At 39.5% G+C, this 12,479-nt stretch overlaps 1 protein-coding gene across 1 annotated transcript in view; it reads left to right on the top strand.

Annotated features, from left to right (window-relative positions):
* LOC105195120 (zinc finger protein jing) overlaps nucleotides 1-10,771 on the top strand; it is an 85,762-nt gene extending 74,991 nt beyond the window's left edge. Inside the window, exons 4-11 of the mRNA XM_039449908.1 lie at nucleotides 1,007-1,412; nucleotides 3,045-3,361; nucleotides 3,949-4,414; nucleotides 4,563-4,742; nucleotides 4,820-4,961; nucleotides 5,080-5,210; nucleotides 5,292-5,359; nucleotides 5,449-10,771. Of these exons, the coding sequence (XP_039305842.1) occupies nucleotides 1,007-1,412; nucleotides 3,045-3,361; nucleotides 3,949-4,414; nucleotides 4,563-4,742; nucleotides 4,820-4,961; nucleotides 5,080-5,210; nucleotides 5,292-5,359; nucleotides 5,449-5,626 (1,888 nt within the window). The 3' untranslated portion in view covers nucleotides 5,627-10,771. The remainder of the gene's footprint in view (nucleotides 1-1,006; nucleotides 1,413-3,044; nucleotides 3,362-3,948; nucleotides 4,415-4,562; nucleotides 4,743-4,819; nucleotides 4,962-5,079; nucleotides 5,211-5,291; nucleotides 5,360-5,448) is intronic.
* Nucleotides 10,772-12,479: the final 1,708 nt, after the last annotated feature.

Below are 12,479 nucleotides of genomic sequence, written 5' to 3'. Positions count from 1 at the left end.
CGCTTTTCATCGCTCATGTATCTCCCGCACGTTTGCTTGTAAATTGGTGAAACGGGTCGCCGAGCTGCGATACTGGAAACCCCCAAACGACGACGGTGACGGGGCCAGGTCGATTGGCAATGTCTGGGCCTGTAATTAGGTTTGCGTTGGTGGTAACGTCATTACTCGGTAAGCGTGCAATTTCCTCGTGGCCGCCGTCGCCGCTGCCGCCTCTACTTGTCGTCTCCAACCGGTTCCCTTCGTGGCGCTCCGCGGTCGCCACGAAAGCTGTTTGCTTCTGGTCCGAGAGCGATCGACCGACGACCACCGGACTCGTCTCGCTCGGACCCAGAGGGGAAAAAGAGGGCGCGAGACCCCGTAGCACGGTGAGGGGCGACGAGGTGGCTGGATGAGCCATCCACATTCGGATAAATTGCACCACCGTTTTGTAACGGGGTGTTGCGCGAGACGACGTACACGGAATTCCTACCGACATAATGATTAGGCTTAAATACGACCGTAATACCAACGAGATACCTTATGTCGAGCTGCATTAAACGCAAGTAGGTGGTGTCGCGTCAAGGAAATTTTTGCCGCATTATCGAATCGTGTAGCATGACAACGTTTTGCTACGAGGTATGAGTAGACGGGAAATATTCCCCATTTCTAATAGTAGCACACATAAGAGATATATATAGATACAGTTTAAATGCAATTAGGTATATTAGAAAAGATATCTTGGTACAGCTAGACATTAATTTTAATTCCTGAATTAATTATCCAGAAAATATCCCACATTTTTATCTATCTACATTGACATCTATCAACTAGGAAATTCGTCGTTAAATTATGATACGATACAGGCACATCTTATTCTACTAATTACTACGTAATAATAAAATAAATGAAAATTCGGGCAAACTTTCGAGAGTAACTTTGATTCACGAATGTTGTAAGAGCGCTGCTATCCCAAGGATTCTCTATTACAATATACTAAACTATATCGTCTCTTTTTCACGTGTTGCAGTGGCGTCGCGGTATCTTGCGGAGAATGCAGCAGCAGCGGCACCAGCGATATCACAGAGCCGGGTTCGCCGTGCAGCACCAGCAGCGACGAAGGGGTAGCTGCGCTACGCGGCACATCCGCCAGTCCGCTGCCTCTTTCCAAGCTGGCGCCGGCGACGCAGCTCGGTACCAGGCCCCAGTGGCCCTGGACCCCACCGTTGGCGACGATCGCCTGCGCCTCCACTGCGTTCAAGAGACTGAGGGGCGAGCCCGAGGCTGGCACCCTTCCGCGCTCCGGTGCCGCCGATCCCACCTCCAGGGGGACCGTCAAGGCGAACGGAAAGATCGCGAGCGGTCAGCACCACCACGAATCGCAGGGCAAGATCACGGAATACTTCAAGACGCAGATTAAGCCACAACAGCCGAAGGTTGGTATTCACGAAATAGAGATAAATAATAAATATGTATCACGAGTATTTCATGCAAAAATGACGAAAATGTCCGAAGGGCCAAATACCTCGGCCAGATCTGGAGAGATCTTTCTGTAAAAAATAAACTCTCTATTACCTTAGGTACCAAACCCACAGTCTCCTTTGTGTTTTGAAAGAAACGTGAGTCCCTTGAGATTGAGTTTGTACAATTCACAGTTGGCATCTATGGTAGGTAGCCATTTAAACACGAACACATCAATAGATTTTGAGTTATAAGAGAATTATATGAGGATTTTTCACTAAGGGAATTAAGATTTTTCATTTCTTTCGCTCTTTTTTTCTCTTGACAATTTCAAAAGCGTAAATGGATATAGAAGCTCGTTTTTCATTTAATTCGAATTTGAGCAAACTTTTGAACTAAGAATTGTAGAAACAAATAAAATTTATTGCAAGTTCATCATTTGTTTAAAATGATATTTGATTTGCGATTCATGGAAGTAGATTAGACTGAAGAAAAAGTGGCGAAAGACAGTACTTCTTCCATTAAAATCAACGTTGTAACGGAAGTGTTGGAGATATCGACCGGCTTTACTTCGCGTACATTTCAGATACAAACTCATCTTATCGACGAGCATGCGTTTATCGGATATTGAATTAGCGTTTTTTTAACAAAATCGCGCTTGTAGGCTTCACCTTTTCCAATAGGTAGATATTAATTCGCGGAAACTGCTCTAGTTCTATCGATCGACAATTTAACGTAGCGTGTTCTCAATAATTCGCGTTCACACCGCAATGCGTTTAATGCTAAATGTTGTATCTCGCTGATTTATATTACAAGGAAAATTAATGTTGGACAAAACAAATTGTTGCTCATGTTACTATGATTGCAGGCTGCAAATAGAGAAGCAAAAGACGTTATTTGAAGTAAATTATCGTAATTTGATTTCGCGATAAATATATAGCAGCTGAATTTTTTTGTATGATATACGACTATTTCGATGTTGCGGTTATCGTGGTTCAGTGACCTCGATTAAGTATAGATATATTCTTTCAATGTCATCGAAAAAATATATATTTACGGGAAAATATCGATGCACCAAATAAATATTTGAATAATATCTAGAATTAGTAATTACCTGCGTTATTAAAAGGAGATACAGTAATAAAAAGATTAAGCTAGTAAACAATAAATCGATTAATCATAATCAAGCGATAAAGCAAAAACGTAAGTAATAATAGATAAAAAAAAGTTAATTTTGTAATAAAACTGCATAGCAACAGTTCATCTCCGTTGTTACGGAAAGTTTTCGCGCATCTTCGACAACGGCAAGCTACCGTAAAGCTTTTGTTTTGAAGCAACGTGGCCTGATAACAGGCACGGGAATTTAGTTTACGAACGTGTGCAGAGATGGCCCGAGAACTGTAGCATTTTTTCCTTACATTCTGGGCAATTTTTTTTACAATTTTCTGCTGTTTATTTCTCACTGTTACGTTTTTTCTTTGTGCCGTCTTACTTTTATCTCTCTCTGGGAAAAAATAAATAAATTACCGATTGTTCTCGACAATACTATAAGGATATCTAAATCAATAGTACTGAAATTTTACTTTTATGTTTCTTTATTTTGGCAGGTAAAGAAAACGAACGAAATGGTGCTGGTAGCGAAGAATTCGTCGGAATTTCGGAGACCACCTATGGTACAGAGGAACAAAGGCGGCCTCGCTAAATATTTGGGCACCGTATCGTCCAACACGAATCGCAGTACCATGACCAACGAACCCTGGGAAGTGAGAACGCTGACGTCGTCGTCGACGATCACGAAAAAAGTACCACTGGTCATCGTGCCAAGGGCCAACGGCAAGATAGACAAGAAGCTGTCGAAACCACTGCCAACTCTGCCAATCTCGAACGACGTACTAAAAAATTTACCCAAGATCTCATCCCTTAGGTAGATATTCCATTCCGTATTCGCGATGTGTCTTAACGCAGTAAGATGCTGATAAATTAACTAGCCTAGTAAAAATTTTTGGTAGAAAGATTCTATCGTTTTGAATATGGATTTTAGTTCGTGAATTGACTAATGTAAATTCTATCGAAAAAACGATAAAAAACATTTTATATCAATCAAATTTCCGATAGAAAATAATGGAATAAGAATCATATCATTTTGAATATGTATTTTGGTTCGTGAATTTACAAATGTAAATCATTTTCTATTGTTTTCTATCGAAAATTTTTATCAGGGTAGTCAATTGACTGACAAGTCGTTTGCTATTAGATGCACATTGAGAAAAAGTTCCCAAGCAACATGCGTGTCTAAAAAGATTTCTCAAAGACGTCTTTCTGACTTCGTGTATAAAGAATATCTTAAAAGCGTCTTCAAAATGTCTTCGAGACTTTCCATGTGGCTCGGATAAATATATTAAACATGTAATCTTGAGTTATAGTTAAAAGAAAGGATGATGTTAGTAAGGACTGTCATGGTAAGTAAAGCCTGATTTCTGAATAATATCCGTTTTTTTTTTTTTCAAACAGATTAACTTCGGACGTGAGTATTAATTCGACCAAAAGCAATTCTGCGCCCGCTACTGCCGCCTCCTCGCTGCTAGGCGAATCGCTGGACTTCAAGGCAATTTTGGCGAAGCCGCACGTAAACGAAAACAACAACTTGACGAACAGCTGTGGAGGTATCCTGGGTGCATTAAGATCGCAAAGCGGCCACGATTCCCCCATTTCGAGGCTGTCTTCGCCGTCGAAGGAGGACAATAAGGATGAGGATGGTCAATCGGCACCAATCGATGAAGACGATGTTGAAGACGAAGAAGACTCCCGAAGCAGCGAATCGAAACCGTCACCTATTCTTTCGGCACCTACCACTATCCGATTTCCGGCACGAGCGCCCGAAAAGGACAGACCGCAGGCTACTGACAGCGGGACCTGTCGCTGGGACAAGTGCGAAGCCAGCTTCGAATCTGTGGGTGGTCTTTTAGAACATTTACAGGTATGCGAAAGATTTTTTTTACTCTAAATATTTAATCTTCATAGAAAATGTTTATTACTTAAATAGAATCTTGTACGTCTTACTTGAAAAATTTAACCCATGATTAATGTAAGTTCTAGCGTTTCTATGCAATTTATATTCTTTATAGGCTGCGCACATCAACACACAAACCGGCGGCGACAATTTCGTCTGTCATTGGCAGGGATGCAAGGTACAAGGCAGAACCTCATGTTCCCGACGATGGCTAGAGAGACACGTTTTATCTCACGGCGGCAACAAACCTTTTCGATGTATCGTCGACGGTTGCGGTTGCAGATTCAGTTCCCAGGTAACGCGCGCGCGTTTCTTCGCATACAATCGATTTTTTAGAAAATTAATCAAACATTAATTCACATTTATCTGCAGACCGCTCTTGAAAGGCACGTGAATAATCACTTCAATCAACCGGAAACGAGCAACAGTAACGGGAGGCGTAGTTGCGAAAACGGTGGCAAGCTTGTTAGGAGGAATGGCAAAAAGCTTAGATATAGGCGGCAGCCTTGGTCTGGTGAGTATCATTTCGTTGCGATTTCATGTTAATTATAGATTTTTTTGACTCTTAAATATTTTATAGATTGATAATATAAAAGTTTATATCTATTAATATCACGCGATCCTTCTTACAGCGAGACTTTTTGATTACTTTGACTCGGGAGTAATGGAGGGTCTTCAGCATAGGCTATTGGAATTAGCGACATCGAGGACACAAGGGCGACTAGCTGAAACGCCAGGAAACTCGATGGCACTAACTAGTCAAGTAAGTTACAATTGTTGCGCTGTACAATCTAGTGTCATCAAGATTGTTGAGAGATTTACTTAAATAAAATTTCTTTTTCAGGTTTTAGCGAGGAGAGTCGAATTGGACGGGAAGACGAAGGTACTACTGCGGTGGTATCCCCAAGATATGTAAGTTGCTATAAAAATAAACTTCAACTAATTATGCATAATACTCGAAAATCTCGTTATTTATCTCTGTTTTTACGCATTTCTTACAGAGAACCGGACGAATGGGTATTAGAATCCGAAGTACAAAGCACGAAGCATGTAGGTATTCGCAAAGTGGCCGCTAGTAACCCGGAACAAGTGAGTTTGGCTCTCTATCCCGCGATAAGCGGTCATGCACCACCGACGGCGCGAGTGAAGCAACGCCGAAAGCCAGTAAAGAATTCGTGATAATCGCCGACTGATCGGTCGGATACCAGAATTGACCTAACGAGCGCCGATACCTGAACCAGAGAAGAATAACAGAGTGCTGCCGCTGACACGAGCACGATACGGTCTATATAAAGCTTCCTGGTCGGTAAAGACGAGGGCCGCGACGATGCGACCTGAAATACCCGAACGTATCGAAAGAGACGAAGACCGTTTTAGGAGATAACTAATCTAAAAATAAACGACCAATCCTTATAAATCGATTAGAAAATAAGAATCACGATGTCGAAGAAAATCATGCGAGAGATAAATTCAAGATGAATTGAGCAGTACACAGTAGTGATAAGAACAAGGAACACAGCTGCAAGACGAACAAAGAACGGAGGACGATCATCCTTCGTTTTGGAGATGAGAATATTGCTTGGCAATGAATATCTTTCGTCGTTATGGTAACATCTACTAACGCGCTAATTCTCTGCAGGAACCTGCCACGAGTACCTCGCATATTTTGACGCTCGTCGGCTTCGGAAGCGCTAAGTCTGGGCCTCGAAAGTGCCTCACCGTGGAATACGTTTTATACCGTCTTCTACCGCCAATCAAGATCCCAGGGTTAGACGCGTGGTAAAAACGGTAGTAACGGTAGACAAAGACAAAAAAAGTGAAAAAAAAGAGAGCAGAAGTGAAGAAGAACTTTTGCCTATTTGATTTTGCCAAAGGAAACAGAGAGAGAGAGAGAGAAAGAGAAAGTGCACAGACAAAATATTTAAGCGGTAGTTAACAATTTATAAGGAGATAATCACTCTGGTGGCCTTACGACTCAATTAATATCTAACATCGGCCCCTTGGCACTTCCGGGAACTGATGATATCTTTGCGATCTCCGATGCCTCGAGAGAAGGGAAGAGAAGAGAAAAGAAGAAAGGAGATGTGTTTACCTCGACTTACCAACTCGGTAGAAACTCGCGTCGACTGTCGTTATGCGATGACACGAAAGGTACGAGAAGAAGAAACATGGAAAGGAGGATCGTGGACGGACGCAGAAGACTGTATCAGGACTGTATGAGGAACAAGAGAAAATCGAGAAAAGGGGGTTTAGACTGTTAGGTGAGAATGCAAGAGTACGAATGGAAGAATGCTTGTGCGTGTGTTTTTGGGTAAGAGAGAAAGAGAGAAATTGTGAGTGATAATGCTCTGAATTTGCCGTTATTTCCCTGAATGGGGTTGACAGTCTCCCAGGCTTGAAAGCTCGGCATGAAATTGAGAAATTGTGGAATAATCGGACGACATGTACGTCACCGAGATTTCTATCGAGGATTATTTCTCTCCGTTCTCTCTAAAAATGGAACGGAGAGGCGATGTACAAAACAAAATTAAGGGAAAAAAAGAGTGATTCTCAAGGCCCGAGGCATGCTCGAGCTCAGCTTTTGCGAATACGGCGCATGGCAATGAGCTTGCTTTGTTTCAGCGCCCGAGACGTGTTCAATTTCTCGTGTACCTCTCGTTATTTTTATCTTTTCTGCTGAGTCTCGCGCGGTATGTATGTATACGCTCGTTACATTAAAAAGCGCAAAATTTAATCGAGTGCTAAGATGAAACGGCAGTAGCCAAACATGCTGCGCGACCGCAACCGATGAGCTGTTACCCTCAAAAGGGGTAAATTGCATAGGCTGTGTTACATTTCCCACAGACTTGATAAGCAAAGAATGTTGAAGGGAGTGAACAAAGAGCGCATCGTGCGTAGCGTCGTCGCTCTCGAGGTTTGCGCACATGGGGCGCTTATCGTGATCGCAAAACGACGAGTAAATTTGTGACCGTGGATGCTCCTTGTTGACAACTACGGAGCAACAACGCCGCGCGCGTATGCACGCGTAGCGAATAGGATACACTTCATGTAAATTAAGGCTCGCGAAGGAGAATATGTGTCGTGTCGTGTGTGTTGAGTGACCGAGAGTTGATCGAGAAAATTAGAATGGATGAATAGATAGAATGTGAATGAAAGATCGAGCGGCTGGAAAGAAATGGAGACCGTATGAGACACACAGACAGACAAAGATGGAATGTCATTACACACCAGCTAAGAAACACTGCCAATATAATTGTAATTAAGAGCTCTACGACATAATTAATCAATTATTCTTACTATTATTATAAAGTATGATTGTAAGTGTATAACCGAATAGATCTCTAGCTGACGCGCGAGGATGCATGTAATAAAAAGCGGCCGTTCCGATAACGCGCCGTTGTCACGTCCGCTCCACGGCACACGATATTTTAATGACAAATAACAAATAATTTTTCTCAAACTGCCCACGTGTTAGGGGGTGTTCCGTGCACGTGGCGTGCACGGCGTGAGTCGCGAAGTCGTGTAGCCGCGAATTGTATATGTAAATACTTAGTTGAAATTATATCGTAACGAAACGGCATATTACACGAACCCTGTACTCGCAGTCGCGGGCTTGTTCTTCGTCGCCGCTGAGGCAAGCCACCCGCAAGTACCAAAAGCTGTCTAAAAAGTTATATCTCTCTGTATCCGTTGATTTTCGAGCACAGCGTTCCCGCGAGGGCGGCACGCATATACGGCGGTGGATTCTTCCTTCCTTTTGAAGGAATCAAAAGATCGACACCGGATAATGTAAACGCGTCACTGCCAAGAATCACGCACTGCCAGCCAGCCCAGTCGTTATAACGACGCGCCTCTAACGTAGTATCTCTCTATTGCACGACCATATATTCGTTCATATCGTGCTTGTAAGAAACTCGTCGTCGGCTCTTTTCTCTTTATACGTACATACATATACACATACATACACAAACGGCCTAGCCGCAGCCACTGTTCCCGGATTTGTATCTTTCGATTGAATATCGTCGTTCCTAAAGAAAGATTCATTAAAATCAAAATTTACCCTGTAAATTTATATGAAAATTACACCATAAATTAAAATCGCGTTTGAATGACATTCGCGGACATGGAACAATTAATTATTTGCGTACTGAAGGTATTAATCTAAATGGAGAGGTAATTTATTTTTAGCTTTAGAACATTAATTATTTCATTTATAGTTTTTTTTTTTAAGATCGACGATATTCTTCAAGAGCTCATGTATCGCGCACTGCCAAATTTCATTGATTTGAGGCACTGCCATTGAGATGTGTAGAGAATAGAGCGAATACGAAAAGAGGTACCATGGATTCTGCCGAGGAGCCCTGTTATCCGCGTTTTAAATTGCTTCCGTGTTTCATCAAGACGACTTCTCATCCATAAGATGTCTCGTGAGGAATCGTCATACATTTTTCGTGATCCCGCTTTCGGGCCCGAAATACAAATAAGATATAAAAATGAGATTTAAGAAACAAATTGCTAGAGTAATATCAATATATCAAGATGTACAAATGACATATAAAAATTCGGGATTTGTCATTTAAAAAATGTTTGATAAGAATTTTTTGTGAGTTTTTTTGTGATTTTAAGCGTATTGGTCACTTTCGAATGAAATTTTATTTTTAATTATTGTTTCTCTTCAACGTCTTCATTTTATATTTCATTGTGTCTCATTCATATGTTCATTGCTTAACTTTTGTTCTTTTGTGGCGCGATCAACCTGTCCCCCTTCGATTGTTATTTCTATCCTTTTGCCTTGCCAATTTCCTATTACGCAATTTCTGCTCATGTAAATCTAAATGTCATCAGATTGTATCAATTAGGCAAGGGACCAATCTTTTATGTACGTGAAAACTCGTCTGCCACTTGTGGCACAAAGGATCGTTTCACGGAATATGTCTTTCTTTATAACCGACCAATTAGATCGATTTTCAAGACTTTTTAGTTGATACGCGAATACTTAAGTTTATAATTTATTAGAGAGAAAAAAGAACTGAGCAGAGATTCCATTAGTTATTAAGTAATTTTTGTTTTTCTTTTTTTTTTTAATCATTTTCGTAATATATTAGCGCAAAGGTGAGACGATAGAAAGAACTTTCAATTATTTGATCGCGCTTGATCTCGTGGAATGAAAGAACCGCGACAAATGGTAAATAATGAAAGAGTGAAAAAGAAGAGTACTCTTCGAAGGTCCTTCCTGTTATATTATTTATCTATTTCTTGCGATATAAAATTAAATTCGAGCGAATCAGCAATACAATATAAAGGAATTAAATTTCCTGATAATTTTTCGGACGAGCTCAGTATGATGGTACCTTAGCGATTCTATTTACGATAAGTTTATTCGAGTTGCGAATATGATTAGGACGCTCTTGTATAATTTGTAATTGGCGAGTCTAATTATTCGATTAAGTATTTTTTCGTGTGTCTGCGTTATTTCCTTGTTATAATTAATCGCAGGTAAGAGTTATACGTGCGTTCATTGTCACTAGCCAAGAAAACGAACCGACTGCATTTAGCTAAAAGAATTTATTACGCTGTAGCGTGGCGGCCGCATTTTTGTTTAACATGCTACAGTATTGAACAAATTTTTTTCCTGTAAATGTGAAGGATGTTTAAAAAAATACACGTGGCCTAGCCACACATGTGCGTAATTATAGCGTTTCGTGTATTTACCATCGTTCGTATCGGCCTGCTGACAATTCTAAATTAACGTAGAATCAATAATGAATTTTTTACAATGATAATAAAGAGACGGAAGGCTGAACGAGAATTGGGCGGAGAGGGTATGCATAAAAGCAACGTAAAACAATTTTATATATGTTTTTCTAGTGCACGAAATCCGATTGGAAATCGTCTCGGATTTTTGGTGTTCTTTTTTTTACAAATGTTTCGTGCGTTTTTAAAAACTAGAATTATATAAATCAATCTAATTGCGATGCCGCGCAATGTATTAAATAATACGAGCTACGTTTAAGGGAAAACACAAAGTGTTCTCTAAATTTAGGTTTATATTAACGTTGGAAGAACGAGCAGAAAATATGACGAAATAAAATACGCGACATTCATTCTTTTTTCTTTTCTATTGCATTTTTAGAAAAAAACTGCGGAACACATACACAACACACACACATACCCATACACACATACATATATAAATATATACGCCATAGATTTACTTCTTTTGAACGGTGCGTGCAAGAACGTGCGAGAAAGAGAGAAAAATATTTAGATGTAACTAAGATAGGACAAAAACGTGATGGAAAAAAAAAGGGAAAGAATGAGAGGAAAGAATGAAAGTGAAGGAATGTGAGAGCATGGAGAGGTACAGGAATTCTGTGGGTATCGTATTTTTGCAAAAAATTAGAAGAGAGCGAAAATGAATGAAATACGAAAGAAATTTTCCTGTGAGATTCTCTCCTATCTACTTAATCACGACTTAATCATAGACTTCACCGAGTTAATTGTCTAGTAGTACGCAAAGTATCTCGTTTTTAGGGAACAAATTTTGCCTTTTTTAAAAAAAAATCCACGCGAAAGACCTAAGAAGTTAATTGCATAAATTTTAAGCTTAAGAAAATTGCTAAAGATAAAAAATCGAGAAAAGATGGAAATTTTTCATTAATTCATTCGACGTTGATTAATGAGGGCGAATGAAAGAATCAAATGTTTTCGCGTGGAATTTCCTGGAGTGTCCTGAAAAAGCCGAGAAAACAGATTTTTATGAGCATACACGTAAGAAACAATTCTAGTTCTAAGAAAAGCAATTACTCAATTTTATTCAGTTTTTTTCTTTTAAGTAAATCTTCGATCATCTTGTAAAAGAATACTTTTTTGAAAATAGTCTTAAACACTCATTTCATTTACTTGAAACAAGTAATATTTACTTAAAATAAACTTCTGTGTGCATGCAGAAAAATACATACTGTAAATTATTTCAATTAAGTGAATATTACTTATTTTGTTATAAGTATTAAATTTATTCATATTTTTTGAATTTTAATAATTTAATACTTCAATCAAGAATGTTAAATTAAAATAAAAATTTAATTTGTTTATTATTCTTACTAATCATTGAGAAAATTCATAATATTATTCGAAAAGGTATACATTTGTTTTTTTTTTTTTTAATACATAATAGTATGCTTTTCTAAAATGTGTTGTGATGAACATATTTTAAGACAATTATCAAGAAAATATTCTTTGCAAAAGATAACGATTTCTTGTTTAAAAAAAAAAAGGTTAATTAAGCAGTCGCTTTTCTTAGCAGTAGAATTTTTCTGTGTACACAAACTCGAGGATCTCACACGACGTAGATGAAAGAAGGAACTGCGAGAGTATACAACACGTTACAAACGTGTGCGAGGGCTCGGTGCGGCTTTTCAGTTTTCGTCGTACTCGATCGTTACTGTACGTGGATATAGCAGCGTGTCGATAGAAGTTACAAGGCTTGTAAATGTATAAAGGAAAAGCAGCAGCACACCGAAGATCGGGAGAAACGGTCGCGGCGGATATTATTTTGAGCGGAGAGCAGCGGGATGCGAAGATGGAGAAATATATAATTTTCGACCGGACTTCTCTCTCCTTGTCGCGGCTCGGGAGTTGTGTAAATAATTGAATATGATGCGATATACAAAGGCTCTCCCGAGATATGTGCATATAAATATAGCTTATTACAGATATAGTGTTTGCATTTATTATAAATTCTATGTAAAAGCGTGACGAGAGAGTTGAAGCGATCGCGACGAGGGCCGCCGCTTAAATCTTAGTTAACGAAACATCGTGTAATTAGAATCAGTATTAGAAGTACATCTTTCTTCCTCAGTTCCAAAGAGCCCTGTAAATCACCGTGTATTTTTGTTTATTCAATACGTCAATCTTATTCAGTCGATTTTGTTTCTTTATAATGTATGATATACAGTGTATTTTACGATAGACATCCTTATTGTGCTTGCTGAGAGCCCTTTAATGAATAACGATCTGATATTGATCTCGC

Source organism: Solenopsis invicta, chromosome 5 (genome assembly GCF_016802725.1).
Source record: "Solenopsis invicta isolate M01_SB chromosome 5, UNIL_Sinv_3.0, whole genome shotgun sequence".
Classification (NCBI taxonomy): Eukaryota; Metazoa; Arthropoda; class Insecta; order Hymenoptera; family Formicidae; genus Solenopsis; species Solenopsis invicta.
The sequence above is the reverse complement of the archived record's forward strand: the minus strand, read 5'-3'. Positions and strand labels throughout refer to the sequence as shown.